Source organism: Struthio camelus, chromosome 3, assembly GCF_040807025.1.
Source record: "Struthio camelus isolate bStrCam1 chromosome 3, bStrCam1.hap1, whole genome shotgun sequence".
NCBI classification, from domain to species: domain Eukaryota; kingdom Metazoa; phylum Chordata; class Aves; order Struthioniformes; family Struthionidae; genus Struthio; species Struthio camelus.
Window position 1 is genome coordinate 80,927,540 of NC_090944.1, and position 27,638 is coordinate 80,955,177.

Below are 27,638 nucleotides of genomic sequence, written 5' to 3' on the forward strand. Positions count from 1 at the left end.
ACTAAACTCATAGCATAGAAGAGATGTTTCTGAAGGCAAAATATAGGCTGCTAGGTACAAACTTACAGACAAGAGCCTCCATAGTAGTATTCACTGAAATGTTTCTAGCAATCAGTTAGAGGACTAAGTGGAAAGATATAGCAGTAAAGTTTCAATGTCTGTTTGAGAAAATGACGAAAGGAAGAAATCTCAGACTCATTAGGAACTGGGGAAACGATGGAACAGAGGGATTCTGAATAGAAAGACTTCAACAAAACGTGATTTAAACTACACCCAGAACTTAATGAGAAAGTTAACAGGGAATTTTCAGCTGGGACTGGGGAAAAGATCACAAGTATAGAAGAACAAGCAGTTGAGAAGGACACGTCTTCCAGACGTCAATTAATAAAAATTCTTAATCCTCTAGAAAAAGATAGCTGACAAAAAAAAAAAAAAAAAGAAATAAAGAAAAACATTTAGGACAAACAGTCCAAACTAAATAGGGCACTGTGAAATAGAATGAACTAATAAAATCTAATAAATGAATCCATGCTTCTGGACAAGGCTGTAAGTCAACGGTACAATGGGAGGGATTGGAATGATTACCTTTAAACAAAAATATTGACAGAATAGGCATATCAGAAATGTAAGGGAAGGAAAACGTTTAACAGTATGCTTTAATAGCAGGGAACAAAAAAAATACAAGACAGAGTAGGCCACGCATAAGTTCATTATGCCACATACTACCTGGAAGTAACAAAAAAATGATGGATTGAAATTTCAATCTTTTCTAGGAAATCTGTACTGCTAAGAGGATGTCAGTTAAAAAGTGACTAATACATGAGGGAGAAGCTACATTAATGGAAACTCATGATTATTTTATGTAAGTGTTGTATAATACCATGCCAAGAAGTTTAGATGCTGGAAATGACTGTTTCACAGAGCTACCAGCTGTAGAACACAAGACAAAAAGCAGCTCTTAATTGTGTGCTCTGTGCTGAATCAAGTTCAAACTTAATGTCAAAGAGCTACTCTAAGAGGGTCCATAATAAGCTTAAGAGCCAGTGCCCAAAAGCCAGGAGGACTGAATTTCAACAAGAGAAAACACCACTTTGGAGGCTTATAGGAAGTCCACCAAAAAAGAAAAAAAAAAAAAAAAAAAACCTTTCGGAAGACCAAGAAGAAGCAGGTACAGCTAAGCAGTAGGGTATGATAGACTATTAGAAGCAAAACAGTTCTTCAAAAAGTTGAATTTGTGTCTGAATGAGAGGGGGGAAAAAAAAGGTTAAAGGTATAATGAATTTTTCAAACACATCAGGATCAGACAGCTAAAGAGTCTGGAGAGCCAAGAGATAATCAAGCTATATACAGAGAGGTCGTAAAAGATAATACCAGAACGGAAAAATTTAATGAGCTTTTTGTGTCTGTTAATTCTGAACAAACACAGGTTTCTGTATCACAAGCCGTCTTTATAAGAGCGCACTGAAGAACACATCTCAAACTGAAGTATTAGTAAAAGGGGTTAATATAACAGACTGACAAAATGAACAGAAATAAGCTTTCAGGATGAGATGTCATTCCCTCAAAGGCTCCTAAAGGAACTCACGGATGAAACAACCAAAATATAATGGTGATGGTACTTATCACTTAAAAGAGCTTCAGGACCACAGCACTAGGAGGGTGTGAAATGTGGTATGAACTTTTAAACAATGGTTCTGGTAAGGATATAGGGAACTACAAATTATTAAAACCAGCTTGAATCCTACAAGGATCCTTGTTGGGGCCTATACCGTTCAACATGCTCACACGTGGATGGACTCTGACCAGACAAAATTCAGAAAAAAGATCTTGGGGTTATAATAATGCTGTGAAAGCATCTTATAAGTCAGTTAAAAAGAAAAAAGAGTAAATATAATGTTAGAAATGACCAGAAAAGGAAGGACAAAGCATCAGTATAAATTATGGATTTTATTAACCCATGAGGCACACTACAATGAATGCTATGTGCAGCTCTATAGTTCCCATTTCAGAAAGAGATATAATAGAGCTGAAAAAGGGATAATAGAAAGGCAAGAAAGATGATTCAGAGTATTGAATAAGTTCTGTGCAAGAAACAGTTAAATTGAGTAGGATTGCTCAGTGTGCAGAACCAGACATAAGCCTTTAAAATCATGAGTAGCAAGGAGATGAATGAGGAATGATTATTCATTCTTCTCTTTTAATACAAGATGGCACCAAATGAAACTACCCTGTGGAAGGTTCAGAACAGAATAAAAGAGGTTCTTTTTCACAGCATGCAGACAAAAGCTGAGCTTGTGAATAGTTTAGAAGTTGGCATGCATTAGAAAGCTATAGGTTAAATCTGAGGAAGAAAAAAAAATCCATCAAGGGTTATTAAATGCAAATAGAGTACATTTGACTTAAGAAATGTCTATGCCACATATTACTGGAAGGTGGTAGAGGATTTTGTTTGTTACCTACTTATTCTATGTCTGCATTCTTCAGTAAAACAAAGAGGTGATAACATTTGACAGAACAGAGGGAGGTGGCACGGGTAAGAAGGTTTAGCTGCTTACAAATCAATTAGATGCTAAATGGGAACAATAGTTTAATTTTTAGTTCATCTGCAATTTTCTCACTGGCTTTTTTTTTTACTCTGAAGAGAAGTAGCGTATTGAGCAAAGTTGAGCTTAAGCTTCTGAACCTGGAGAAAATGCCCAATGCTAATCTAGTTTTATATTTTTATTTCAGGATTAAAAAAAAAAAAAAAACCTAGGAAACCTACATTTGATTTTACAGTGACCAAATCTGAAAAAAAAAATTTCAGGGAGACAGTGCATTCCTTCTGCATCACATCAGCAGCTTTTATGACTACAGACAGAAAGGTCTTTGAATCTGTAGAACTATCGCACTCATCAGAGATTTATAGAAATTACTACTAACTCTGACTATCCCCTAGATGGAGAAGCAACATAGTGATTCTATTATTCATTTTCTTGGACCAAATAGGAGTGCATATCTCTCTGAAAAATGTAAGTGCCTCCAAATTTCCTTCAGTTTAATCAAATTTTATCTTAGTTAAAAAAATAATAGTAATAATTATAACGCATGGTCACTATTTCCAAAAAGGACAACTCTATCAAGCTACCATTTTATGGCAAAAAAATGCAACGATCCTGTAAGTTTTTTTAAATATACATTAATATAATGTATAATATAATACATTAACTTTGTTTCCACAATTCAGCCAGTAAAGGAACCTGAATTGCCAAAATATTATGAAAAACATTATTTTACCAAAAATGGAAGTACTATGTGTCTTGCAAAAGAACTCAAAAAATTTCCAACAGAAGTTTTAAAGCTACAGAAGTCAAGATTTTCAGAGCCAGCTTTCTAAAACTACATTTCTAAATTTAGTCAGTCATCTAGATATGGTAAGGTAAAACTAACTTGAAGGGTAGTTTTGCTTCATGGCATCTTCTAGTGGTCCACTGTGATCACTTTCCAGCCCACACGGCCAAAAAACTGCTGAGCAATGACATACTCCTGGAAGTCAGGAGAACCTAATCTGTAGTTAAATTACATGCAGACTGTGGAACTAAACTTTAACCAGGTGAAGTACTTCACTAGCATTTTCAAACAGGTGAACAAATAGACCAAAAAAGAAAATAGGTGGAAAAAACAAAACAAAACAAAACAGAGAAATCCAGATTACTCAAAGAAATCCTAAGTTACCAAGCACTGCATGAAAACTGAATCTCAGTCATCCAACAGCCAGCTTTTTCCTTTTTGTCGTCTTCTCTTCTGTATCATATAAAATATTTAAAAATATTTACAAGAGGAAAAGGAGGAGAATAAACAGAATAAAATTTGTTTTGCTCTGTGTCAACCGTAGAATTACGCCTTTTAGATTTTACAGACATATGTACAATTGTTCTTCATATCAAACTCTGTTCTACTTAAAGTGTATCTCCTATAGACTGCTTTATATAATATTCTTTAAATTCGTTATTATTAGAAATTTTGTAGAAATATCTGTCAAACAAAGAATATTTACTGTTTGCATAGCATATTGTCAGCACAGTGCTTCTTAAAATTATAATAATAAGTTTAAATCAAGAGGGAAGGGATTTCATAAAACCCAATAAACTTTTGTTGCACTAAAAGTGCAAACGCCCTGCTTATTTGATAAAATTCAAATAGCCAGTATGTTTCTCAGTTGCTCCATTGCTACTCTAGAAGTCCAAAACTTGACAGATATTGCCTTTTCTGATGTTTGGAACACCTACCTGGTACTGGGAACACTTGCCCTGCTATTTTCATTAACACGATACAATTCATGCAAAAGATCTTCATCTTCTCCTTCCCCCGCATACACAACATTCACTCCGCACATCCACACACAAGGGGTGGATAATCACTTAGAAACTGCATCTCTCTGTCAGTGTAAAGCCTATTCATCTGCTGCCTATTCATCAACGTGTCTCTTCATGCTCCATTTCAATTACGCTGGAGTTCTGAACAGCTTTCCTATAACTGCAAGGAAGAACTACAATAATGTTATTTTCTACAAATAGTACTTCTCTCTGAAGGATAAAACTTTCAGTTAAACTGTGAGTTTAACCTTATCTTGTTTACCTGTAAATGCAGAAAAGAACAACCATTCCCCAATATTTTTTGAATGAAAACTGCTCCAAAAGTCCACAAATAACAAATAAAGTGACTCAGAAACATGGCTGAATGAAAAATCTAGCCCTCTAACTGCATCTTAGTATTTGGATTTTCAGTAAATCACTTCCTGACCATCTGTATCTATGGTTTTCAATCAGCACAAAGGCTCCAAGTACTTTATGTGTGAAGCATGGCCTCACAAACATAAACTCTCTTGGATCTGTGATGCTTCTCTCAGAAAAGGTGAGAGATCATCCCTGAGCAAGGTACCTAATACCAGGCAGACTGGGGACTTTTTGCAAGTGAAGCTTAGCTACAAAAAGATTGGGAACCAGTGCTTTAGAGGACCAGACTTGGTTTATCAAATTTGGACTGAAAGATGACTGTCAGCAGACATGCCGTCACATAAGCAAGGCCGTGGACTTGCAGAGCGCTTATGTCCCTGTGGTTACAGCCCCTGTGCCACTCCTACACAGCAGTACCTGCACGGGAGTCTAAGGAAATATAAAGCACTGAAAAGGGAAAGTTACCTTACAGTTAGGAGGGGATGCCAGAGGATAATATAAAATTGGCATGCTCTTGCTATTGGCAAAGCTTATAGCTCTGCTCTGTGCTAATTTGTTTTTGTGTCCACAACCTATAACACTTTGGACACTCTTTAAATCTCTGTTTCAAATATATCTCCATGCTTCACTTCACAGAAACCTGCAAAAATCAGTTACTAGTATCATGATGCATATTTAACAGCAGCAATAGAAACAAAGCTTTGCAAGTTTACAGAGTACAAAGGACACTAATAAAACAATATCATAAAGTTCTTCAATATAGGTCACACTGCTAATCCCTGTATTTTCTAACATTTGAGTAATTGACTTTGCAGCTTTAATCAACTATTAATATTTTATCAACTATTAATATACTTTATTAATATGCTTCACAATTATACATGTCACACACAGACGTTGCTTTTCCAGCAACTGAAGCGTAGCTGTCATCGCATGACACACGAATCATCTAAAACACTACGTTCTAATTTGGGACAGGATATGACTATTGTATTTTACAGAACAATTTCAGTAGGCAGAACGTAATTACACCGATTGGGAATTTATTCAGGGACCAATATCTCCTGCCTTGCGATAAGTGACAAGGATGTTGCAGCTGCAGTATTTTTCTCAGCATATCCCATTCAGCAAAACTGCGTTAACCCAACTCTTGTTGAAGCTTAGAAGAACTCTCAGGGTGAAACTAAGAGAGTTTAAAGTCATCACCTTCTTTCAAGAAATCTAGAAGCTGATAAAAATACATTCACTTTTGAAGTGAATTATTTTCATAGCTCTCGGTCAGTACATGCGCAAAAGCATAGTAATCTCTCCCAGATATTGTTAAAAAAGAAAAAAACAGCAGATTTCACTTCAGAATTATAGGTCCATACAATGGAATAATATAGTATTTTATCCTAGAAAATGCCATATAGAGTCTAGTGGAAGTAGGAGTTTTCATTTCACCTTTTGTAAACAAAGAATTTTACCTCTTATTGCATATGCTTCCTATATGTATGCATTCACAATTAAGTAAGATTTTGTTTTGCCTTTGGGGGGAGTATATGGGGGAAAAAAAAAAGATAACTAGTGAGAGCTCTCATCCCACTTCAGGGGCTGATTCTTGCAAGAGAACGAGAGAAGGAAAAAACTTGTCTTTGCTCCTCTTTCTCCTTGTAACACTCAGCTTTCAAGGGTCTGCTCTGCAGCTTCTCCTTCCAGCCCTGGAAGAGAGGACTGTAGCACCTAAGAATCCACAGTAAAAAGCAGAACAGACAGAAGGGAAAATTGGAAAAATTAGAAAGACAGAATTGATGGATACCTGAAGGGGGAAGACAACAGAACTGACATGGGGGAATGGGAGGACAAGGACTAGTTGATGCTTCTGGGACATAATTAATTACTGGAGTGGGAAATAGGTTCTATGACTGTCTGCAGAATTTTTAATCATTTTATAAATTTGCAGTGCCAAAGGACTTCATTCCGTTTAACTCCTCTTATCTTTTTTTCTAGTATATCATTCTTGTTTCAGAGGGAAGAAGATATGATGGTAGCTTTTTTTTTTTTTTTGGGGGGGTGAGGACTGAAACAAACAAGTCTATCTTCATAAAACACTTGTTTTATACTATAGCAGTCAGTACATCCCCATCTCTTTTCCCTGTAAAGTGCTAACTGCATCCTATCCTCACAATTCGCTGAGTTTATACTGCACGAACATTTCTGAAGGACGTTCCAATCCATCCCTCCCTTCTTGGGCAGTGCCTTGACAGAAAGAACCAGTCACTTTTCTCTCTTTATAGAAACAGATTTCAGATGTATTCTGGATTTTTTTTTCCTTCAGAAAGTAATACTGGTTCCACAATAAAAATCTACTTTTAGTAGTTTCTGTTGTAGTTATGATATATATCATCAGACACATCATATGAGTAGAAAAATATATAACTTGCCATAGGCTATAGCTGTGATAAAGTTGTGAACTCTTGTGCACTCAAATGTTATAAGAATATTTTTTAATATTTACATCTGAAAATCTCAGGCATCTTTTAGTCCTAATAATTTTAACTTCCCAAAGAACAAAAAAGTAACATCAAGGGTACAAAGACTGTAAATCGCATGGTGAGAAAACTGAAAACAACACCTTGATCACCACTGGTAAACCCTACCAATTTCATGTTGGTATGCACGAATATCTTGTGACTTAGTTGACACAGATTTCAAATTAAAATCAAAGCTTTTAGGCACACAAAAAGTTTCTGTTTCTAGTATGTGCTAGCCCTGATGCAAGCAAACAGCCTGGCTACCTGCAGATACAGTCTTGGCTTACATATTGTGTTTCTCTGTCAACACAAAGGCTTTTTAACATAATAACAAAAGATGATTGTAATATCAGTAATTTCATACAGTCACAATTTGAGTGACCAGCACAGTCGTTTTCTACTGGTACCAGGAAAACCCCTATTCATTCCATTCCAATTTCAGATTCTCTACTACTTTACCGGAAGCTATCAGATTAAGAGATTAAGAAGTCCAGGAAAAGAACAAGTCAATGAACCATTAAAGCCTGTCCTCTACATTGGTGGTAGGACACGAGTCACGGTACATGTGCAGCAGTCCAGGAACCTTCACAATTGTCAATGCTCAGCAAATAACATCCACTTCATGTTTGACAGACATTCAGATGGCATTTCAAGCATTTATACGACAGGAAACACGGTAGATCTGGAAACTTGACAACAGTCAAAACATAAAGGCAACGTAACTGCCAGAGCTGGAGAACTGGAGCTCTGTTTCTAGGCAACAGGCACATAAGCAATAGCTTCTCATTCATATCAGTGTTCTTTCACACCTTATTGGAGCTAACTTGCAAAATAAGTAACTTTTATCCAGGGAAGAAGCTCCTACTTAAAAACCGTCTGCTCAGAAATGAGTTTTTAGCTTGGAAGGTTTTCTCCCTCGTTTTTAGCTTTCCGGTAATGCAGACTTTTCCCTTTTGTGGAATTTTGCCCGTTTCAACAACACAGTTGCTGTGGCTCCAAACAGGAACAGGTACAGAGCAGGGCTAGCAGAATCATTACAGGAAAGGAGAGCCTCGTGCACAGGAAAAGACCAGAACGCCTAGGTTAAACAGGCTCACAACATTCAGATGCTAGGCTCATTAACAAATTGGAGGAGAAAACTCAGGGTGGGGATCAAGAGTGCGAAAGTGGAGTGGAGAACTGGGCAGAATGCAATGCTGCTGACGGACGGACACCAGTGGAAAGCTTCCTGCTCTGCCAGCGTGCCGCCCGCCTCAGCCAGTTCATGATCCATACAACTGCGCTGGATTCCCAATCAGTAGTTTGTGGCCACCTCTGAGGGAGAAAAATATATAGCAGGAAGGAAAATGAGTTTGGGGGCTTGTTTTTTGTTTTGGGGTTTTTGAGGGGAAGAAGGCAATAAAAAGGTAGATCTATTGATCAATTATTGTTAGTACCAACAGCGATCAGTAAACAGCCCAGTCAGGAGTAACCCTTGAATCTGAGGCGCTCTCTCCTCAGCTCTGCTACTTGCCAATGAACTCCAGATGATAACAGACTGTTGACACTTCGCTATACACCCCCATAGCCTGCAGCATTACTAGCCTGTAGCTTTGTCCTTACAGTGTGTCCAAGGAGTATTTCAAAAGTGCTCGGCAACACTTTCTCTTCTGCACAATTTGTTACTCTTCTAGCTTAATCTACCACATCATAATGATGCTGAAAACTACCAAAGGGAAGGAATGTCCACCATTTAGTAAACCAAAGTCCGCTTTACTACTAGGTAATATTTGAGAATAAAAGGCAAAATGTATGCAGCAAGGTAAAAGAGGTTATAAATAAGAAGGCGTACTTCAAAGGGCCAGAGAGTCTATAGCCCAGCTGATGATCGAAGTATTAAAGGAGCATACAGAGAAGAAAAGGCCACAGCAGAGAAGCCACGTGAATCCTTTACACGTCAGCGTTCACAACGGAAGAAACTCTGGCAGTTTCCATGCCAGGAATCCTTTATTTGGGGAGCTGCAAAGGAACTTTCTGAAACTGAAGTGACAGCTGAAGAGGATAGAAGTCAAAAAGAAAATGAACACTAACAAGTCTCAAATATCAGAAAATATTCACTTAAGAGTTATAGGGCAAAGAAATATAGATGAAAACTGAATAAACAGAAATAGTGTGTAATCTCCTGCTTAAAACCACCTTAAAACCTGAAGACTGGAAAGTCACAAATATGACACCAATCTCTAAAAAGCATTCTGAGAAGATAACAGATCTACGTGCCTATAATTTGTACTGGGCAGAGCAGTAGAGATTATAATAAGGAATAGACAGCTGCTGAAGCATGGTCTTGTGAAGCACCAGCATGGCTTTTGCGAAGGGAATTCCTGCGTTATAAACCTCTTAAGAGTTCTCTGAAGGGGTCAACGCACACGTGGACAAAGGCAATCTAACTGACAGAGTTTACCTGGATATCTAAAAGACTTTTACAAAACGTCCTTTGACAAACCCTTCAAAAGAAAAGCAATAATGGCATAAGAGGAAAGATTTGTGTAGGCATAAATTGACTAAAATGTAGAAGAATCTATCTCTTAGGAGTAAATGGTTAATTCTCCCAATAAAGGGAATCTTGCAGTTCCCTGCAATGTTATGCAGAGGTCTCTGTGCCAGTCTGTGCCATTCAGCGCATTCAGAAATGAAAGCGGGGGGGAGGAGTTAAAGCAGGGAAGTGAGAACATTTGCTTTTAAGACACAGATATCAGGTCAGAAATGATGAGCACAGGCTATGAAGAACTGCTCATGAACCTTACAAAACTGAAATGATTGAACCATAAAATAAAGCATAAAATTCAATGCAAATTAATGTAAAGTGATGCACATGGGTAAAACTAATCTTGGCTTGATAAGTCTCTGAGTTGGCTTTGTGGAATTCTTTCCACTTAGGAGTGAAATCTTGTGAGGGTTTACTGAAAACACAATGTAGCACAATGCTCGGTAGCGGTCACAAAAGCAAAGCAAATGTTAGGATTTATAAAGAAACAGAAAACAGAACAGAACTCCTTTTATACTATTTTGTGAATCCCTGGCTCACCCACACCTTAAAAGCTGTCTACAGTTCTTGTCCTATCATCTCAAAAAATATAGTAGAGCTGAAAAAAGCAGCACAAGGATGCTCAAAGGTACAAAAGGTGTCTATACATGCAACAATTGAATACACTAGGACTGTTCAGGACAGAAAAGAAGTAATGAGAGAGACCTGCAAACTCATGAGTAGCACAGAGGAGGTGGATAGGAATTGATTGCTCACCCCCTTATCCAATAAAAGAGCCAGGGGGCATCAGTTGTTCACCCCCCTATCCAATAAAAGAGCCAGGGGGCATCAGTTGAAGCTAATGGCAGCCAGGTTCAGAATAATCAAAAGCAGGTGGTTCTTGACACACTCTGCAGCAGACCTGTACAACTCCTTGCCAAAGTAGGCACTTGGAAGAGAGATCTACTGAGGATTAACAAATAGACAAAACATATCCAGCTCAAAAATAACCCCAAGTTAAAAATACTTGGAGACTGGCAGAGTATTAGAAGGACATATATCATACATGATCTCCCTGTTGTTACTCTTCTTAGGCACCTACTTGTAGATACTGTTGGAAAGAGTATAGTAGGCTAGGCAGGCCTTTGGTATGAAACAGTATAGACATCCTTACGTTCTTAAGGTAACAGCTGAAACATGTAAGCTTGCCGTGATGGAAAGAACGCCTCTAAGAGAGCTTTTGAAGCTGGCTACTCACCCTCCCACGCTGCCTCCTACCACCACATCTCTCCTACTCCTGTTCATTATATATGACTGTCCTCTCCCAAGAGCAACGAGAAGATGAGACTTCCCAGTACTTCTTCCTCCAGCTTCATCCTCCCTACATGGCAGCCTGAGCCTGTCCACAGTGAGTGGCCACTGAGAAGTTAGATGATAGTGCCGCAGATCAGGTAGTTTTCTTCCTTTCTCCCTTCCTGGGCTTTCTTAACATACTTCCATTGTGTTGCACTATGCACACATTCCTACTGGTCTCTCCAGTTACAGCCTTCTGAGAGACAGTGGGAACTTTTTCATGAATTATTATTTTCTTAGATCAAACAAGATCCGACATTGTACCAATGATGGTGAAACTGGGAGTACAAGAATTTATTGATCAGTTAGTTCACTCTTAGAAACTGAATGATTTAGCATTCGTCCCTGCAAATAGTTGTAAGTTTTTTCTGAGGACCCTGTCACACCTTGAAAACAGAGAATGTGGCTTAGTGACCTAAATTTTCCCTTCCACCCTTCATGATTTCCACTATACAAATATTCTTCAAATGCCAGCCATTTTAACGGCTCAGTTTCGTAATATTGCTGTGTTCGGGGGTGGGGGGAAGGCGCACGCTCTTTTCCCAGGCCCTGTAAAGCATTTCCCTATACTCAATCAAATGTTTCAGCACTGTTTCAACAATGTTTCAATGTTAATACTACATTTTGATGGAGAAAGTATTGTATAAGGAAGAAGGTTTTAGATGGTTTTGGCTATTGTGGTATATGCAGAATAGTTTTTTTACAGTGGGTAAAACAACACAGTGTTATAAACTTGTACTGTCAAAATGGCTGGTATTTGACGATTCAACAAATGGATCTTTAATGGTTCTTGTGTTTTAAAGACAGCTACTAAAGTTCATGCAGAAATTTTTTAAAAAGATTTTATGAGAAGCAGAAAGAAATACTGAATATCAAATCAGAAAAACATAAGATTAAAAAAATGGTAGTAATTGGAAAAAAAATAAGCTAACATAGTAATGACCATTTTTCAGAAACTGCAAAAGCAGAAAAAAATTCTGAACTGTCTATGACCAACAGAGTACTTGGCTCAGCAGCATATACACAGCAGGACAGTAGGAGCATTACAGTTTTGATGAAACAGAGATGAATTAATCTTAATGGAAATTTAAAAAAAAAAAAAAAAAACAGAATTAACTGCATCCATCTGAAGTTAAGTTATTCTAAATTTTACCATGCAATCACTTTTGGCAAAGGCAATGATTCCACTGTTGATGAACTCATAACATATTGAAATAACTCTCTAACTTTAAGAATATACTGACTGACAGAAGTGTCTGTCTTCTTGTTCACTTCAAAACATTACAGCTAGTTAAAGCACCAAATGGCAGAAGGCCTCTTTTAACAAAAACTTGTACATTATGGCCAGGTAAAAACAGGCATTAACATATAACTGTCAAGTTATTAAAAGTTTCTATTAAACTGTTACATTAATTGTTCCTGCTATATTATAGAAAATTAATGTATAGAGCAAAATATAAGAGAATAAACATTTTAAAATCAATAAATTGTGTACATATGAAGATCGTCTTTATAATCAGATATTAATTTGTAAGTCATTTCATCAGGGTTTTGCAAAGAAAGAGAGAGGTTCTGGGTCTATTTAGTAATGTCTTAGGAAGGCATATCATGGTTAAATATAGTCTTAAGAGCACTGAAAAGCTGATTTGGAAAAGGAAATTAAGTCTTCTTTCAAATGCTGCAATTTTTAAATTAAAAATATATATTTTTTTTTGAAAAAATATATTACATTGATTTTTTTCCCCACCAGAACATGACTGAATAGTCAAATTTTCAATATTTGACAAACAAAAATATTTGTTTCTTAGAGATATGAGGTCTTCTACATTTCTTTTTAGCGTTTCTTTTTTCACTTTCAACAGATTGTAAAGTGTCGCAAATAAAGCTGGAATACTTTTTAAAAATTCACAAACTACATGCAGCCAGGTTCTTGCAAACAGCTGTGGTGCTCTCATTCACCAAGATATCATCAATACTGCAGTTGCTAAGGGAACTTGCAATCAACAGTTACGCTTACATCAATCTCAGTGAGAACTTTGCTAACTTTGTATTTCATCATTACTGATAAAAACACTAATGTAGGCTGCATAACACAGTTTAAAAAAAAAACAGACTAGGTTTCACCTGCACACAGGCTGGTGCAAGCAGTAGTGAGTCGATGCTATCTCAGATGTCCTCAAACAGGAACTATTCTGGGGCTCTGTCTCGACTCACACTGGTACCATGGATGAAGGGTACAAAAGTAAGGGAAGGCCCAACAATAATAGCATGGACAAGCCCTCAGTGCCCTTACTGGCACAAAACTGAGTATCATCTAATCTCAACGGGCTTAAGGATCCCGTGGCAAGCCAGCTAGTTATGCTTCAGGTGGCTGTCTCCATACAACCTATTACCGTTATTTTGCTTCACAGACTTCATTAATCACACTTCCATTGAATTCAGGTTTCTTATTGACTTAATTGGAAATGAAATAGGACCCTAAGGCTTCCTCTAATACATAAAACCACTGCTGTACATAAGTAAAAGTCAGCAATATAATTATTATTCTTGCTATAACAGATGGAGATTTGCTGAAGCCGTTTATGACTGCCATAGAGGTCCTAATGTTGTAACGTATTTCAGCATGATGGTCCTCCCAAGGAGATTTTGAGCATTTCTGAGATTTAGACCATCTTTTCTCTGTTTTGTTCTCTACCTAAAAACCTTATCTGATCACAGGAAAGTGACACCAAACATTTTCCAAATTCAAATTTTACAGGCCTAATATACCACTTTTTATGAATATGATTCAGGCAATCAGCCCCTTTATTTCATATCCATTTCTCTTTTAGAAAATCAGACAAATGTAAATTGTGCTGAAAACCCAGGTGGGCTGACAACTGCTTTAAATGATAAACACTGACTGACATCATCTAAAAAAAGAATCAGAATTTAATGTCTAATCTTAAACAGGAATGTATCAAGTGACAGTGCTTAAAAGCCTGGTTTCTGACAGGGTATCTAGACAATATAAGGCAATATCTAGGCAACAGTATCAATAAATAACAGATTAGAGTTTAGTCTATGCACCTGGATGAAGGCAATTTTTCTACTCCTGAGTTGGTTGATGGATGCTGCATGTCTGTTTATGCTTCATCCAGAAGAGATGGCTAGGAGATGAACAGAGAGAATTAATTAAAAGCACAGCCTGGATTTCACATGGTTTGAGAGGAGGTAAGAACTATACCTCCTTCTGGAGTACTTGTAACCACAACCGCTAAGAGCATTTTCAAACGCTGTTAAACTTGACATAAAGTAGGAACCACACATTTTGAAAGGTTATTTACCTTTTTTGTAGTTTCATTAAGCACTTACTTCCTCAGTGGAGTTACTATTATAATGCGTCTTATAATAATGGCATGTGGGAAAAGAATAATGAGCGTCTTCTTTTGTTCCTTTTTTTTTTTTTTGATCTGTAAGACCTTTTCTTATTTTTTTCATACTAAACCAAACTAGCAATTAATAGAAAAATATTAGAGTGTATTTTTAAGAACTCTGCTGCTATTGGGCTTCTAGCATTAACTACCTCATTCTATGGCCTGCTTATAGAGGATACATTGGCGCATATGCTGGTGTAGAGAGAAATAAATAGTTTAGCATTAATGAGCACCAGCTGGGAGATGGACTTTAAGCTAGGACACAGAAGAAAGAAACAAAGGAACCACAAGACTGATTCTGGAGGACAAGATAAGGAAGTAGAAGAGCCAGACAACTATGCAAGAAAGAAGTAATCACAAAGACTGGTCCCAAAGGACAAGATAAGGGAGTAAAAGAGCCATCGACAACTATGCAGAAGTGAGATAAGAAGTGAAGAACACACCTGGAAACAACGGAAAGGACCAACCAGGACCTAGAAGACCCCAAACTATAATATTATGATTGGTTCAGAACTATGGGGTGGATACTAGATTGGAAGGGTATCATTACCGAGGGATTTGTGCAAATGAGGTCCCTCTCTGGAGGGACCCAGCTCGAGCTGTAATTACTGCACGTGTGTCATTAAAATTTATTTCACTCTGACTTGGCTTTGAACTTCTGTCTTAACGGGAACCTAGGGTCAGACCCTGTTATGGTGGCCAGCGAGCCTAATTCTCCATAACAGTTGGTGACCTACATAACTTCTCAAAATGCCTCAGATGATTGTAGATATACCACAGCCATGAGTGAAGAATGCCTAGTGGTTATCCAGTTATCTCAAATCATACATAATGCTACCCAGGCTAAGATAAAATGCAAATAAAAACATGAATAACATCCAAAATAGAAAATATAGTAGCAAATGTTTATAAAAGAAATAGATGAAGAAAAACAGAAGGAAAAAAAAAAAGATAATCTCTGCTTAGCTCGCTTACCCTTAGCTACATAGGACTTATTCGAAAGATTCTTTTCACTATTTTTTAGCTGATTTGGTATCTTTTCTGAAAAACTGGCAGCAACTGCAGTCTTTGTGCATACTTTGCACTTCACATTGCATCTAGTACAGAGAACTTATTTGGAATCCTCCATCAGATAACTCACCCACAGAAGATACATTATGGGACTTTATCTGGCCTGACTACAAAAGAGAGTGTGGATAGAAACGAGCCAACAGAGGAGCGAGGGCTCAAGTCTTTGATTAGAGTGCTTTTTTTAATGTCTGCAAGCCGTTATTTTCAATTGTTTGAAAAGGAGATTGATTGTGAGAAGGAAAAAGTTGACTCTGAGAAAGGAAAAGGATGTTTCTCCTGTATCATTTTTTCATTTGACAGTGTCTCTTTAAGTAAGGTTGAATCGTTCAGTTTCTAGTTACTGCATTCCAGTTACATAATCCACAATGTAACATATGTAATGGAAAGCCTCTGACAAGTATAGTACTTAACATTTTCTCCTATTCAGGAATAAGAATGAGGCACATTGGTGGAATAAGAGACAAAGGTGCTGAGTTATAAATTTATCTTCATCCTTCTGTAACCCTTAAACCGTAACTGACTAAGTGTATAGCTCCTGGATGAAAATTACAGTTTGTTCACCTATCTACAGTTTTCTCCTGCCCTTGTCTCATATACATGCACTAACTGAATGCAGGTTATTTCCTTTCCTACAGACTCCTTTTCTGTTTTACTGCATATCTGCCATTTAAGACAGGTAGCCATATCCAACAGCAAAATAGTACATCCTGATTTTCTTTGGCATTTGGATCACATGTCAGTGTTTCTTCTAATAAATTAACTTTTTAGGCAGGATCCCAAGAAAATCATGCTTTCAATTCCTGATTGTTGAGAAATAATTCCTCTTTAAACTTTGATGAAGATTACATTTTGGTAAAGTTCATTTCTGGTAAACACTTGCAAGTGTTCTGTGGGGAGAAACAAAGAACTGCAAAATACAGGTAACTTTATCCTGTCCACTGACATGATTTTTTTTTTCAGAAGAACAGATTAGTATACAAAAATTTTTGTTCAGAATGGACCCTGTTTACAAATAGAACAATATTTGGTCTTCACTCAGTAAAAGGCTTTCAAAGTTTTCTTTTCACTCTGCCAGACCAGGTCTGTGATGGTTTGCAGAAAGTTCCTGAAAAAATTTCAAAACTGAAAGTGCTTCTATAAGAAGATGCAAATTTTCATCACATTACCAGTAACTTAATATATTTATACTGTTCATGGCATACAGTCTTTTTTCTCTCTTCCTCTCCTCCTCGTCTTCTCTGTCTCTTTTCCCCATCCCTATCCTACCTTTTCTCCTTTTTGTGATGGTCTGTACTGTTTAGTTCTGAGTCCTCCCTGTCCACTTGGTGGAGTTCAGCCTTCAGCCTCTTCAGAAATGTTTTTTGGCAATGAGACAACAAAGTTCTAAACTGTAAAAATAAAAAGTTATATGTTTTCCCCCAAGCGGCTGTTAATTAGATTACTTTTCTAAAAATATTTTTCTCTTTTAATTAATTTTACATCTACTACCTAGAAATGTATTGCTATTATATACTTCCAAGATTTTCCTCAAAAATTGTTGCAGAAGCAATAACCCTGAGGCACATTTAGACCTTACTATCCACCTTTCAGTTGAGTGGAATTCTCCTCCATACTCAAGAGAGTAGTTGGGCTTCATTTCAAGGAGAAACAGAATTTCAAAATTCACACTAAAGATACTGTGGACAGTTCAGGTTATATTAAATTCAGCATGTAAATTCCTTTAGTTAGAAATTATAATGAAACAAAGGGAGGTTAAACTACAGTTGTGACTCCTCAAGAAAGAAACCATAGTTATACCAGTGTTTCTGGATTTAAAGTACCTATGTAGAACGTCTAATTCTGAATTAAAAATTTATAAGAATGGTAATAACATATTTATTAAATGGTTGAAGAACTTATGAGAAAACCTTAAAATGTTACAGAATGCAATTATCCTAAATTCAATTAGGATTTAATTTATGGAACTTTTCTGTAACAGTACCACAGGATGGTGATATGAAAGTTAGACTGATTCTTGATATGTGCCATGGGGTATCAGTGTTTCCCATCAGTCAAACTTCAGAGGGCCCTGGTCAGCAGGCCAGCAAACGCAAAAGTGAGGAGGGGGGAAATGGCAGTGTTCACTTCCATTAACAGAACAAGCGGCAAAGGAGATGTAATATATGCCAGCTGCTAATATTAAATAGGTTATAAATTATTTTGGATGTGGTATTTACAAGTCACTTATTGTTAATAAAAATTTATGTAATATTTATAGCCAAGTATTTGATTGTCAAGATTCAAGACTAATGAAAGAAAATGAAGTATTGCACCCTGGAATTGGGCCTCATTGTTGTATATTATATTCTTCCAGAGCAATAATTTTTTTGCCACTGTCTATCAATAGGCAAATAAAGTCTTAAGAACATGCTTGGACAGGCACTGAAATCTCTACTTCCCCAACAATGGGTGAGGAGGAGCAGAGTCTGGCATACCTCGATATTATTCCTCTCTCTGCCATGATAATTCACTGATCCCAATATTTTCAAAAGCCTCCATCAATTCAGGACACTTCCATGGTTGGATACCTCACCTCATATTGGGCGGCTTTCACGCAGTTCCCTATTTTTGCCATTAAAGAATATACTGTATTGGACAGGGTCATATCAGATGTTTGTACAGCACCTAACACACAAAACAAAAAATAACTGGGATAGTGACTGGTTAGCCGGCCAGCAAATCAGGCCTGAGATGGTTACGGCTAGGCAACTACAAATAAAAATAAGAACGTCCAGAGTTTTTTCAAAAAGGGATCTCAGCCTTTTCCAAATTGGACTTTTTTCCCCTCTATAATCAGTACTACCCTCTGAGAGAGGGAAAGGGAGAGCGAGATGGCAGCAGGGGTCACAATAAAGCCTTTTCAGGAACCATATATCAACAAGGATTTGGAAAAGCCGAGTAGTTTCAGAAGTATGAATCCAACTGTATTGTTCTCACAGACTGTGAGAAATTTTAAGCGTGGTATTTTAGAAACCTCAGAACCACATAAATTAGATAAACTAACTTGGATATTAAAGCTAGATGGCCTAATATATCAGAACTGATTTGCTAAAGTTGAACTATAAATGCCTAAAGTTGAACTATAAATGCCTAAAAGCAAGTGAAGAAGCAGAAGCTTCAAAAACTCCAGGCATGTCTAAAGCTCAGGAAGGACAAGACACTAGCTATTTTGAACTTGCATAGGCTATCTCAAAATCAGTGAGTCCATAGTGATGCACTAGGGCACCTTTTGTAGGAAGAAGTAGGAGATGGAGCTGGTGACACTGCAAGGATCCTAAGCTTCATTTAAATATTTTTTTTTAATCAACAATTTAAACAGGAACTGTCTCATTACCAAGCAATATCACAACTAAAATTAAATTCCTAATTAGGAATTTTCAAAGTATGTAATTGGACAAATAAACAAATGTTAACATATATAGATGTACCTAGCTCATACAATTGCAAACAAATGTTGAAGGGTAAAACATCAAAAATGGTGCAGTACCAGGAAAAAAACATTTCCTACAATACTACTCTAGGGTAGAAATAAACATAAGACAGGTTGTCCAGGGAGGCAGTGGAATCTCTGTCCCTTGGAGGTTTTCAAGACCCAAATGGGAAAAGTCTTAAATAACCTGGTCTGAATTTAGTGTTGAACATGCTTTGAGCAGAAGGCTGGATGAGAGATCTCCTGGTGTTCCTTCCAGCCTGGATGATTCCGTGAAGTAGAACAGGAAAATGAAAAATATCTGAAAAAGTGTTTACAACAATGCTCTCTTTTACTTTATTTTGGCGCAGAGGGATGGGAGATTATATTTCAAGACAATTCAGTGATACTTCGCATAGGTACAAGAAGGGGGGAAAAAATTCACCAAAAAGTCATATTTCAATTCCATGTTCTTTTCCAAGAGGCTATTTTAAACTGAGACAACTTTGCTTCAATGCTATTTGAGTACATGTTTTCAGCCCATCAATTGCAGCTTAAAAATATACATTTCCTCATATGTGTATCAGGCCCTGCCTACACAGCTATTTGCCTGAGTACAGAACAGTACGTCTAATAAATATCATAAAGGCTCTCCTCAGATAAACCAATATAGTTTTACATTGTTAAGCCATTTTCCTTCATTCACTAATTTCTATTTTTAATAAAATATTTCATTAAAAGATAATAACACAAAAATACTATAAAGTCTGGAGCCCTTCCAGTTGCTGCATCATACATAGATTTGCCTCTGCTTCTCATAATGACTTTAATAATCCTCTAGCCTTTTTTATTTGATCATTTAACATTAGCAAATACAGCATTCAGCAAGGAAGCATAGCTCTCTATTTAAAGACAAAAAACAGGAGAGGTCTCTTCTGAGAGGACGGTAAAATTTGCCAAGTGTTTTTTCTTTTCCCTGTAAAAATTTGTCTTACTTAGAAATATTGTCACACTGAACAAGATAGAATTCCCCCATGGCTGCAGATGGGCAGCCAGTTCGACAGTAGCTAAGAAAAAAGCTTAAAAGAGGAATGGTACTTCTTCTGAACTACATAAGGAAATTTCAGACTATTCAAAGGTAATAAATATCCCCGATCATATATGTGATCACCTTCTGGATCTGGTATATGAGTATTCAAATCCTTGATCACTGCCCTTCATATGATTTGAGGTCAGGAGGCTCTCAGAGTTTGATGGCTGACAGAATTATCAGAGCGGTCAAAAGGGGATTAACAGGCAAATAACTGTTTTTTCATTAAGGATCTAGCAGTTAATGTTGTGCTGATTTTTTGCCATAGCCACTGATTCCACTTCCACCCTACTGCTCTGTTCCCGCACGGCACTTGATGTTAAATCTGCCTTGTCACACGTGAATGAAGGGGAAGAATGTAGCATGCCAGTAACTAGAAAATCATATTCATTTATCATACTATAAAAATATTTAAGTAATAATAAATATAAGGTGCTTTGGATTTCAGAGAATAGAGGCCCTTTGGAGCCAAGTCACTAAAAAGCCATTAAAACAATGAAGAAATGGAAAACAAAATCTGTATCGGAACAGAGATCACCTGGACCATACATATACTTGAAGCTTCAGGATTGTAACTGCTGTAAAAACTGAATTTGGACCCTGGGAATGTGTCGTAGGATCCAACATAACGTAAAATAGTAAGTTAGAATACCCTCCTCTAAATGAGAACAGAAACAATTTCAAGAAGATATCAGTGAACCATTAAAAAAAACAAGGCTATTCTTCCCTGCTTCCCAAGCAGACAAAAGAGGTACATGACAAGGAGCTTATTGCTCATGACTGGTTTATGCCTACCTAAAACATGGAGGTGCACAGACTAAGTAATTAATGGCACATAATTTTAAGGTCTTCTGGGTTTATTCAGAAAGACAGAGTGAAGCATCTGGACAAAATACGCCAGCTATAAATTCTGCCTCAGATGCTGACTACATCAGCAGAGAATCTGGCTGTCTAATTGTCTCTAAAAACAACACAATAACACACACTTGCAAACAGAAGAGAAGAAAAAAAAAATCTTTAGTACTGAAAGCAGTTTTTAAAAGATCAAAGAAAAGCTAGATGAAAAAAAAGGATAAAATTTCCACAGACTCATAAATAGAGGCTCCCACAGTATAGCTCAAGAGCCACTTGTGGCCTACAAATTTTCTGAATGAAGCACCAAAAACATTTTTCAATTGTGTCCACACTATTAAAAGTTATATTTATGATATTTTTTATGCTGCCATCAGTTAACTGACTCCCAATGAGAAAAGTCTCAGAAACCATAACTTACAAATTATATTAAAATAAATGAAGAGCAATTAAACAAGATTTTATCTAGCTCTATTCCCCACTGTTACCGAAATTGAACAATTAATATCAGCTATTGCTCAGAAGTTACATGATAGGTATAAAAGTCACAACTTACCAGCTTTGACAATTTATAAAGAACAGTTCAGCTAATTCAGTGAAAAACTAAACTTGAGATTATGCTTAGAGAAAAGAAACACTGCAGAAGTTTTCAACTGTTTCTAAAAGCCATATCATCATAAGCAAATAAACTGTAGATAGATATGTGAGATACAACACAGGTGAATACTGTTTTCAAATGTATGATAGGATTAATCCCTTTAAGCAGTAGAAATTCTTCTGTATTAACAAAAGGAGATTATTTCAAGAAAACTATGAAATACTAGAGAAAAATATGGATCTTCCAGTTAACGACAACACTGTACGGTTCAAGAGCGTTGAAGAGAAGTGTTATAAGACATCTATTACAACAGAAAAGTTTAAGAGATCCTCTCAGGGAAAATAAAACCAAACAAAAACATTTAAAAGTGACAGTACAGATGGCATACAAAGAATGTTCACTGAACCTTTGTCTTTATCTGAGAGAAATGTGACAATTAGCAAGTACCTCCTGAAGGAAAGGATTTCTGTCTCCGAAGACACTTCGACTGGGAACGAGTCCAGGAGAACCTTGATGGCTTTACTTCATCTTACTTTACCTTTGCCTTACTTGAATACCTTACTTTATCTGCAGGCATGCCAGATTTACAACCAACCTGCAACTAAGGGATGTCAGGAGACTCTTCCCAGACTTCACAAAATATTCTTAAATGCTCATCTATGAGCCAGTGATGTACTTCTGTGCATTATTGTTGGTCCTATAAGAGCAGGCAGGATTTATGCTTATGCTCTTGCTGTACGCACCTTGTCAGCTTAGTTAAAAAAAAAAAAAACACCATGTTCAATATTTTTAAATTGTTGGTTACTGCAGTGACTAGAGAAATATTATGAAAAGAAAAGATGAAATACATAGAACTCTGCTATAAAGTGTGGGCCAAGGGATGAAATATAACTTTCAGAACCTTTATATTAGGAAAGGATATTTGGATATAAGTGCAGTCCTTTTTTGTCTTCGTTAATCTATAGAATACTAGCTGAAAATTCTGTGCAGTTTTTATGTGGCTGAACGCAATCCCACAAGTACGGAACTTCACCAGTGAAAAATACTATTACAATGCATATCTTAGAGAAAGATATGAAAAACATCTTAACTAATATAGCGGACCATTAATTAAATATATATAGGTATAAATGGATGGAAACGTAACAAATGCAAGACGTAAAATCATCATCGTAAAACATAACGATGTATCCTAACTATGACCCGGCATCTGTAAAAGGGTCAGAGCTAAGGCTGTGTGGCAGATTTATGAATGGCATTTTCTGATTTTAGTTTGCCTTATCTGAAGCAATAATTTCTCTGTCCATAGCTATGGTACTAATTACATACATTCTACTTGGAACGTATGTTTAAACTAGAGTTCTAGTCATATACACCAGCATGTTAAGACAGAAACAAAACACTCAAGATCTATTCATTTAATGAAAAAATTGGCTGCAGTCTAAGTTTTTGAACTACAAAGAGATTAGACACCTTGCGCTGCTTGCATTCCAAAACTGAGTTTAATAAAATCAAACTCAGCTCTTATCTGGTCCTCAAGATGAGAAAAATGCACATTCAACATCAAAGCACAGAAACACCTGATTAGTGACAGTAGAAACACCTGATTAGTGACAGTGGCATTTTCCCTTCATCTTTCCCCTCTGCCCCTCAAGATTCTCAAACTTGGCCTATCTTGCCAGCCCAGACTGGACTTACAAATGCTCAGTTGTGGGATGGATAAACATGATGAGGCACTCTTCTCTCTCACCCCAAAACAGTTGATTTTTCTTGGAATAAGTAAACTTTAGATGTGCTTGAGAAAGGGAGAACCAACCTGTAATTTAACAATTAGCTCCTTTCACACATAAAACATAGGTTCCAATTCTTTCTATTCCAAACACTTACTATTTTGGTAAGATTTCCTGCAGAAATAGGTTTAGATAAAGCTAGTGAATACTCTTCATTAATAAAACCAATCTTACATTTTTAGTCTTCTACCACAAGGTTTTCTTCTGTTTCAGAGTCAATATTACTTATATGAAACTTTATGATTTCCTGTTCTTCTTATATACTTTTAATTTGTAAGGGCTTTTTTTTTTTTTTTAAGGATTAAAAATAGCAAACTTCTACCTGCTTTTGATAATTTTAAGATTCTGTAACATAGAAGAGAAAGACAGTTATCATGATCAATCCCAAACTGTATTACAAAAAAACTCTTCCCCCTGAGAACACACTGTAGCTATTACTCAATAGCCTATATTGTCCTATATCTCTAATTTTGACTCCAAAGTTAAATACCGTTTATCTAAATGAAATGAATTAGTGGTATGCCATGGTCAGCCTTATCATTCTGGGTTGATTCTTTGCTGACATCATTATTACACAAGTGTCTTCTAAGAAACTGTTTGGCATTTACCTGAGTTTGCATAAAATAAGAGTGAGGCTTTTAGTATTGCAGGATAAAATTAATACACATACTGGTATGCACTTTTGGAATGCAGGAATTGACTCTCCCCTCCAGGACTCACAGAACAAATATTACGTATTTGGAAGTTTGTTTTAATTAACATAGATTGATTTGAGACTATCAGAGCTTTTCACACTAAACTGCAAAATGATATGAAATCTTGGGTTGAGTTTTACCCACTACGGTCATGAGTCTACCAACCAGAGACCACAAAAAAAAAAAAAGTATATATATATATAAAATATTAACAGAAAAATCCTACCTCCATCAAAGAAAACGTTCCTATTAATGTTGATGGAAATTTGGCCAAGCATATTATCATAGGATTTGTGATGTTTCTTTAATTGCTCTTTGTTTTAATATGTTTCAACTCAATAAAATGAGTTGCTTCCTTCTTTAGGAATCATATCAGCTGTCCAAAGAAGTTTTAAAAGACAGCAAGGCAGACACCAATGCTGGCAATTTGTGTTCACTGCTGTGTACATACCACCTTTCATCATTCCCACTTCATAGCATTTTCTTAGTCGGCAAGCCTGGCAACTTTTTCTTCTGTTCTTGTCGATGGTGCACTGGTTAGTAGCTGGACACATGTAGTCATTGTGCCCTGAAAAGCCAGAGGGGGAGAAAAGAAAGGACACAGCTATAAACAATCTCCAGTTACAGAAATTTCAAGACTGCCTAGAATACTTTATCTTATTTCTCATTGAGAATTTAGTACAGCACAGTACAGCACTTCATCTCAGGGAGAAGGCAGGGTTACGATTGCAATTTATCATGAAAGTGTTGATATGGATAATGAAGCCAACATCTATTCACAATACATTTATTCACAAGTGCTTTAGAAGTACTGTTTAAAACAAAATGACAACTTCTAAGGATTAATTAAAATGATTAACAATTAAAGCATTCAAAAAAGAGGATAGATGAATATGAACGAATCACTTGACTTCCTTGTGCTTAGTTTAACAAATACAACGCCATCTGATCCATATGCCTCTTTTGAAGTTTAACAAACAGACTGCGTAAAATGGTTAGAGGTTTATGAATGAAAAAGGCCTAGGTGAGGAGATTTTTAAATATACACCACACTTTGGGGCAGTTAAAACAAACAACAATTAAAAACAAACAACAATATAAAATAGAAGCAACAACCATTGCTTTAGTTGTATCTCAGGGATAAACTGGTCTCCAATTCCAATTGCATGCGTACTCATATGAGATATATGCAAAAGTTTTCTATCACTACAAATTGTTAGAATTATGGTGTGGTACAGCCTAGAGCGATACTAGCACCTTTTCCTTCAGAGCTCCCCTCCCTCACCGATTACCCTCTGCATCTCAGTTCTTGCTGCAAACATTGTCAGCATGCCGTAATTTCTTACTGCCAACAAGCCTCTATTCTAATATTCTCCTAAAAAGAAGTACCAAATGTGAGCTTAAGTCTGCTTTAAAATTATTTTCCTACCATAGATGAAGTTTAGCAAGGATGAAAAACACTATCCAAAATGATCTTACTGGTTCTTTGTATTCATCTAAACACAACTAAGGTACAGCACACAATGAAACAATTTTACTGCAGAACTGTTTGTTCTCTCTTTCAGGTCAAGGGATCAGCTTGAGGTAGAGTAGGGTGGGGGCTTGACAAGAGGCCTTGGTCTCATCAAATCATCTATCCTTGACTACAAATTAGAAAATAGAGTAAAAACGACTATCAGATTACACCAGGAACATCTGCTCTCTAATGCTACATAACTGAGATCCAATCAAAATAAGCAGCCAAACTGTAAACTTGTTAATAGGGTGACAGCAGACTACACACTGTCTCAAATAGACAGAATTATTATTTGCTAGCCCTACTTAGCAGAGCGGTATATGACTGGAAAAATCTGAATCCACAGGCTTTGCTCCAGGACTGAGGTAAGGAGATAGAACAGAAATGCTACCTCAACCTCAGCATGAAAGACCATTTTAATTTTCAGTTCCTCTGGTATGATACAGACTGTTCTATATCTGATTCAAAACATTTCACATGTAAGAAAAAAAAAATCAAGTCAGAAAGAAAATAGTCTCAACCACATAAAGATGCAATATCTACATAGAAAAGTAACAGAAAGTAAAGCTACATATATAAGAAAATGCAATTTTATTTGGTTACATTAAACAACAATAAAAGATTTGATGCACCTGTCCTCAACTGTCAGCCTTGTTTTATAAGCCAAACTCTGAAATACGATCAGGGAAGGACTGCAAACTTTAATTACACTTTTTAAAAACAAAGTAAAAGCTTGACAGTTAAAGTATCTGATCTTCATCCTAGGAAAGTTAAAAGTAAATTCATAAAGGGAACAAGAGCAGGCCCCGAATTCAGCAAGTCATTCAGAACAACATAACACACTGTAGTACAAGCAGACAAATGTTCCCGTTAAGGTCAAAGCTGAATGCAAGCTTACCGCTGTTGCTGGACTGCAGCATATTAGGTTCAACACTTAGAAGAAAAGTGACACCGTGCAAAAATCAAAAAATCAAGCGGAATCAAAATCAACAAGACAGTCATTCTTTTTCAGAGTGCTTAGGTAGGTGACAACCTTCTCTTTTGCTCTGAACCGAGATTTCTCTATGCAAGTTATAAGCTTTTGGGAACAGACTCTTGGGTTTCCAGCATAGCATACACAAAATCATCCTATTTATGGTCGAGCCATAGTCCCTATTGAAATGAACATGACTCACATTATCATATTTTTACAGTGAAATGTTTTTAAATAGATGCTTTCAAGGTTAGCATAATTACTCTGTTCTCATGTGCAAGACCTGCAGCACCTTTGACAAGCCACACTTCTTTCAAAGTACTTGACAGACTTCACAGAATATATCCTGTAAAATTCTGCATGCAAAAAGAAGAATCTGTGTGTGAGAGACACAAGTCTTCAGATTATGAGTGCCATAACTAACTTCATTGTTTAGACTTCAAACATGCTAAAGACCTAGGAAGAAGATAACACACTTAATATTTCTTGCATTTCTTTTTATTTAGTTTAACCAACGTGCCTTAAGACGACTGGAACAGGCATAAGCAACTTTGAGAAGAAAACTGATAATTAGAGTAGGCAGAAGAAATGACCTCATGCATGAAGGAAGAAGGGGAAAGAAAGGAAGGAATCTTTCCTGCTTCTGCACAATACCATCTGGTTTCAAGTATTCAGGCACAGGAAGTAAGGAAGGAAGTTTCCTGTGCAAAGAACAGAGATGGACAAGAGCATTCTAGCTTGGGAGGCCACGGAATGGGAAGAGGTAGAAGAATACAATTAAGGAAGAGGTAGCACCCAGAGACTAGCTTTATTTTTAAGAGAAACAGTATAATTTAATAACTGCTGTAATGTGTATTGTCTCTTAACTTTTCTGCCTTTTATCCTTAAAGCTTGTCTCTTGGCCAAACCGGTTCAAAATGATTTGACTTACTAGAAGGAATCCCTCACTGCTGCGGAGAGTTAACCTGAAAGCAGGACGCATGAAGAAGTGCCCAGCTGCCCTACGTATCATTGTCATGGTCTCCCAAGAGTAATATGTGCTATAAGAGAGGCTAATTAGACCATTAGGCTAGTAGGTATCAAAGGAATACTGAGAGAAAGAAAT

At 36.7% G+C, this 27,638-nt stretch overlaps 1 protein-coding gene across 6 annotated transcripts in view; it reads right to left on the bottom strand.

The window, feature by feature from the left end:
• ESR1 (estrogen receptor 1) overlaps positions 1-27,638 on the bottom strand; it is a 209,006-nt gene that overhangs the window by 60,928 nt on the left and 120,440 nt on the right. For 5 of the 6 annotated variants that reach the window (XM_068938694.1, XM_068938693.1, XM_009668701.2 and 2 more), the window contains one exon: positions 24,496-24,612. In XM_068938694.1, the coding sequence (XP_068794795.1) occupies positions 24,496-24,612 (117 nt within the window). The remainder of the gene's footprint in view (positions 1-24,495; positions 24,613-27,638) is intronic. The other variant, XM_009668702.2, reaches the window with a different exon arrangement.